Source organism: Eurypyga helias, unplaced genomic scaffold (assembly GCF_000690775.1).
Source record: "Eurypyga helias isolate BGI_N326 unplaced genomic scaffold, ASM69077v1 scaffold22069, whole genome shotgun sequence".
NCBI classification, from domain to species: Eukaryota; Metazoa; Chordata; class Aves; order Eurypygiformes; family Eurypygidae; genus Eurypyga; species Eurypyga helias.
The window spans coordinates 681-6,419 of record NW_010270387.1 but is presented as its reverse complement, the minus strand read 5'-3'; the positions used below and the strand labels follow the sequence as shown (position 1 = coordinate 6,419).

General features: G+C 58.1%; 1 protein-coding gene across 1 annotated transcript; it reads right to left on the bottom strand.

Moving 5' to 3' along the window:
* Positions 1 to 845: 845 nt before the first annotated feature.
* Positions 846 to 3,378, bottom strand: SRL (sarcalumenin; the record flags this gene model as incomplete). The annotated part of the gene is made up of 3 exons (XM_010158433.1): positions 846 to 1,850; positions 2,535 to 2,768; positions 3,262 to 3,378. Coding segments are annotated over 3 exons (1,163 nt in total), but the record flags the coding sequence as incomplete, so codon positions are not given.
* Positions 3,379 to 5,739: the final 2,361 nt, after the last annotated feature.

Sequence of the window (5,739 nt, the reverse complement as noted above, 5' to 3'; positions counted from 1 at the left end):
GACAAACCACAGAAACCTGTCGGGATTGGCCTAGGGAGAACAGAGCAGCAGATGGGGAGAAGGTTGCGGCTAGTGACTGCAAAACAAGCTAGAGCACTAACCCCCGGGGGTCTGACTGAGAAAACAGCAACACAGACTTGACTGAGGTCCAACTGCCAGACCCTTAACCCTCGGAGCCCTGCTGATCCTCAGGCTTGACCTGCCAGCATGGGTGTTTGAGGCTGATGACAGGTGGGCACCAAGTGCCTTGTCCCTGTGCTGGCCCAAGGGGGAGGAAAACCTGCACACGGCTCCTTGAGGGAGTGTGTGATTTGGGGTGCCGGCCCTCCTCCTCCAGCCAGTGCTGGCAGCTCCTTTCCAGCCCACTGCTTCCTCTGACACGGACTTGCAAATCCCATCACGGCTGCCTGTCTGGAGCTAGGCCCCTGCAAAAGGCCCTTCTTCAGCCGCCACCCAGGTGAAGGCTGAAGTTCAACTTGGGAGAACTCGCTGGGTGACCTAAAAGTCTCAGAAAGAAAAACGAGATTGATATTTGTAGAGATTTGTAGGATGTTTGTGCCTGAAAAAAACAGCTGAGACCTGGCCTCTCTTTCCTCGCCCAGCGCTTTGCCCTGGGGCTCCCAGTGATACCCCGGGTTAATGTGTCACCGCTCTCCCCTGTGCTCTCACGCCGTGCCCTCGTTCTTGCTCCCTGACAGCTTTGAGGATGCAGAGGTTGAAATTCCTGTTCACGCCCTCTTGGCACCAGTGAAAAAGCAGCTACAGTTCTAGCTCACCGTGCATTGCTCATACTCACAGCTTAAACATGGCCTTCTACTCAAAAGAACAAAGATAAAATGTCAGGAATTCACAGTTTTTATTCTCTTTCTTATGCCCACCCATCTTCCCCTGCCATCGATGTCAAAGACAAGTCCTCATCGTACGGTAGCCTTTGCCAGTGTGGCGCTCAAAGGGTTAACAAACCGTGGCTGCTTGGACAGATAAGACATAAGCTCATTCACCGGTAGGAACACGTGGACGGTTATATCACAGAACACCTTAGGGTTTCCTGTAACGATTCTTTGGGGTTTCGCCACAGCCAGTGACGTCGCAGGAGAGAACGTTGGGCTTCTTCCCCAAGCCAATGCTTCCCAAGAGATCGGGAAGCTCGCGAGCGATGGCCTTCTCGATCTTCTCCAGGTAACACCCTCCCATGTAGGAACACTGCTGAGACAGCAGCTTAAAACTGGTGATGGGGTTGATGCCAAAGAAGTCCTTGTAAGCCTCACGGTTGGGGAGGTCAAATTTGCTGACATTGGTCTTTGCCAGAATGGACTTAAAGATAAAGAACTTGTCAGGATCTTCCACAATGTCCCTGAACACCAGTTCTCCATCGCTAAAGAAGGTCATTTTGTCCTTGTAGGTCTGTAGGTAGCGATCGACCAAGAGGGCGTGGATGCGCACCCGGATGGCGTGCTGGCGTATGAAGGCAATCTTATTTTCCATCCTGTTCTCAATCACCTGGTTGAGATCTTCCAGGAGCGATATCTCTTCTTTGAGGAACAGGTCTTTGTGGGTGTCCGGATGGTACTCCTGCGGCCAGAAGGAGCTAACATACACCCGGGGTGGCTCTGTGACGTTGATGAGAGGAGCCAGGCTCCAGAATAAGGCCCCATAGACTCTCATGAGCTCCTGGGTAGCCAGGCTGTCGGCTTTGTTCAAGATGATTCGGATCTGAGACTCGCGGCCCTTCAGCTGGCGAAACAGCATCTCCAGCTCCAAGCCCACATCCAGCTTCGTAGGGTCAAAGACAACGAAGATGAGGTCAGCTCTGTCAATGAACCACTGGCACACATCGTTGAATGGGTAACCTGGAGGAGAGGAAAGGGAGAAATCCAGAAGTGGCCAGCAGGGATGAGTCCCTTTGAGTCAAGGGACAGCTAAGCCTCAAGCCTGCCATGTCTCACACCCTGTCTGGGCAGGACAGGGTGTGAGACACAGCAGAATTCCCATGCAGCCCAGAGCCTGTTCCTCATGTGCTGTAAACAATTCAGAGTTTCTCGGCATGGCAACCCACCCCTGTGTGTCAGGGCCCGCTTGTCTCCTTCCACTCCATCTCCAAACCTTCTTCCTCCTGCTGCTGATCTGTCCTGGCACCCCAGGATAGATGTGTGATGGACAGATGCCATGAGGGACTGGTGCTTCTCCAGGCCCTGCTGTAGCACCAGCCCCTGGCAAAGCCTGGCTCCAAGGGCAGCAACCAAGGCATTGAACGCTGAGCCAAGGCAGACAATCAGCTGCCCAAGGAGTCCCCAGGAAACACCTTGCCAAAACACCGGAGTGTCACACCTCCAAACGTCAGAAACGGCTGCTCTAGCTGATGACTCTTGGGTATTGCTGCCGTAGCCGTGGACACACAAACGTCACCACCCCTTGGTGCAAGACCCCTTCCATAGCCTAGCGCTCTCCCCTGCAGGGCTCCAGCCACCTTTGTCATCTCACTTCGTTACAGAATCTTTTCTGGAGCCCCTGAGGTGAACCCAGCAGCCCCTTACCTCGTTCTTGCTGTTTGCGGTTCTCAATGATGCCCGGTGTGTCCACAAAGGTGACCCGCTCCAGCAGTTTGTGGGGCACCTCGATCCCTATCAGCTTCTCCAAGAAGTTCTGCCCAAACTTCTCCAGGGGTGAGAAGGAGCGGGCGCTGTCAGCAGCCATCACGATGCCCTCGATGGTCTTCAGCTTGGGGCCGTGCATGATGACGGTGAATTCGGAGGTGGTGGGTTCTGCCCCTGCCCAGCAACGAGAGGAGCAGCAGAGCTGTGAAATCCATGCCGGGCAACGGACACGACAGGGCTGGCCTGGAACTAGCTGGGAAGCTCAGGAGCATCGCTCGCTTGCCAAGAGATGCTGGAGGAAGGCAAGCAGTGGGGCCATGAAATTCTTGCCAAACCTCTTGAGAAAATGCCAGCAGGGCTGTTTTCTTTGGGGAATGGTTGTCCCGGAAGTGGCCCGACTGCACAAGGCACCCTGGAGAATCACCTCCCGGGAGCTCTCGTTACCCTGGTGCAGAGCTGGCCACAGACATCTGCCCTCAGCTGCGAGATGACATCCATGGGAGCAGGGAGGAGGGAAGGGGAATGACATTTCTCCTGGGAGGGTGAATTAATTGGCTCAGGGAGAAGACAAGGGCAAGTTGCCCTTGTAACGTGACCGGGAATCGCTGACCGCCTGGATGCAGAAATGCACCTCGGCAGCGTGGGGAGGGAGTGGTGAGCGTGATACCTGTGTAGAGCTGGTAGGGAGTGTCGTCCAGCCCAAGGAGGTAGTTTATCATGGAGGATTTGCCGACGCTCCACGGTCCCAGGAATAGCACCATTGGCTTGGAAGTGATCTCCCCATCTGCAGAGAGGGGAAATAACAAGAGGAAGTGAAGAAACAATAGCTGTCGCCGCTGTGCGATCAACTCCCGGCTGTAACGAGCATCCCATCTGAGCGGCGCAGCGATGCTGCCGGGGAAACGGCCACCCTTTTGGGGCTGCCAGCCATTCGCGAGCCAAGGCATCGCCCAGGGACGGCCCCGGTGTCTGCAGGAGCGGGACATCACCGTGCTCAGCCGGGCAGCCCACCTCACTGCAGCGAGAGTGAACCTTGTCTGACTTTCTCTGAGCTTTGGCCTTTCTTAGGCTACGGGAGGACTTGAAGGTCTTTTAAATCTTGGCTTGGTTCAGTTCTGGTTTAGCCAACGTGAGTCTGGGGCTGGCTGCCGGCGGTGTGTTGTTTGAAGGCAGCCACCGCAAAGCACGGGACATGCGGAGGGGGTGGCCATGCTGCGACCAGGCGAACGCCTCGTGCAAAGGCAGCTGGCATGGCGTAAGGAGCAACACCCCAGTGCAGTGCTTGGTAAGTGCGGTGCAAGCCTTGGGCCGGCTGACTGCGTTGCATTCCACCATACCCTCACAGGGATCTGCCCCTGGGTCGTGGCTCCCAGCCCTCCGGTCAAGCAGAGGGTGCACGGCTCCTGCTGGCGTGAGCAGGGCAGGCTGGGCAAACAGCCCCACTTTGGGCCTGGGAAAGGCAGGAGCATGAACTGCAGTCCCCATCCCGTACTTTTCAAGTCCTGGAGTTTGCTAAGAGGCTCAAAGAGCCTGGTGGTGTGGCCCTAAGGACCTGTCCCCATGCTACACGATCAGTCCGGCAGCACAGAGGTCCCTGGATAGAGGCAGCCACTGCCCCAGGAGCCATCCCGGCTTGAGCAGGACTTGTGCGGTCAGCCTGTGCCCACAGTGCTCGACCCCCAGCCCTCAGGACGCTGGGCAGGCAGCCGGTGGAGCTGGAGGAGCCCCTGGCCCAGGCTAGTGCCCAGGCTGTGCCCAGGACAGCCAGGAGCCGGCTAGTCACCTTGAGCCTAGGGCAGGCCAGGAATGGAAGGAAAAGTAAAAGCGGGATGAGTGAGTTCCCGCTGGTGGCAACCTTCCCCGTCTGTGTACCAGCACTGATGCAGCCAAACGAACCTGGGCAGGAAATGGTGCTGGGAAAGCCATGGTGGCAGGGAGCAGAGCAAGCTGTGGTCACCCTGCCACGGCATCAACCCGGCACAGCACCGGTGCGTCTGCTGCTGCTGGGGCTGTGCCGGCTCGCTTCCCTCCATCTCTGTCCTTTGCTCAGAGTGGGATAGGGTCCATCCCGCTGCTGCTAGCAAGACTCCAGGCAGGAGAGGGGCTGGATGCTCCCAGAGGAGCTGGGACCTGCTGTCCCTCAGCCAGAGCTGAGCCTTCCCCATGGCCCAGGGTGAGGAGGTGCCCTTGGGGGGCTGGCACTGCCCTCGGCACCTTCCCTGCAGCCCCACTAAGGCAGAGCTGCTTTCCTTGCAGTGGCTGACAGACCCCGCTGCTCCACGGCTGCTGCCCACACAGGAGCCAGCAGCTTCCCAGCAAGGCAGGGGTCCATCTCCGAGGTGAGTGCTGAGTTCCCGCTCCCGAGGGAGATGGAGGGCACTGCATGGTGGCTCTGCACCAAACCCATCCAGCCACGGGCGCAGGAGTCGGGCAGAGTATGCCAGCCTCCTCCTGCCTGCCTCTGCCCAGCACAGGGCCACCACGTCACTGCTGCGGAAGGGGATGGGCTGGGGACATCTCCCCATGGGGCACAGCTGCCCCAGAGCAGGACAGCTGTGTCCGAACCAGGGGGATGGCCCTGCCCGCTCCCTGCCCGCGTTCTGCAGGGATCCGGTGTCGCCTTCTCCCGTGGGACAAAAACAAATGTTAAACCTCCGACTTTTGTTATTAATCATTCCTGTGCCACTCTATCACTGCCCTCTTCTCATCCCGGCTTTAATTGGGTTTTGGATGGTGACTGTTACTGCTGTCCTCTGTGATGTTGTGCCAGAGGCTTGAGGCGGGTCCCCGTGTGCTCTGTTGTCACAGGTTCCCGGCCAGGCGTGGCTGTGTGAAAGCAGGCAGCCCACGCGCCCCAGCTCCACATCGCATCCCCCTGCTCTGCCCCACTGTGCCCAGGTGGGCAGCCGTGCCGGCATCCCCCTGCCAGGTCACGGACAGTGAGCCGAGCCCATCGCTACCCCTCGCTTTGGGAAGAGGGTGCTGGCACCCCACGGGCTTTGTTGGCAGATCGGATGCAACATCTCTCTGGGTAGCACAGCAGCTCTGGGGACACGAGGCCACGCATGGGTCCTTCTTGCCCAGGGGCTGGGAGAGCAGAGAGCATCTCCCACCCGGGAGAGTGCTGGCCCTGCTACACCCCCCG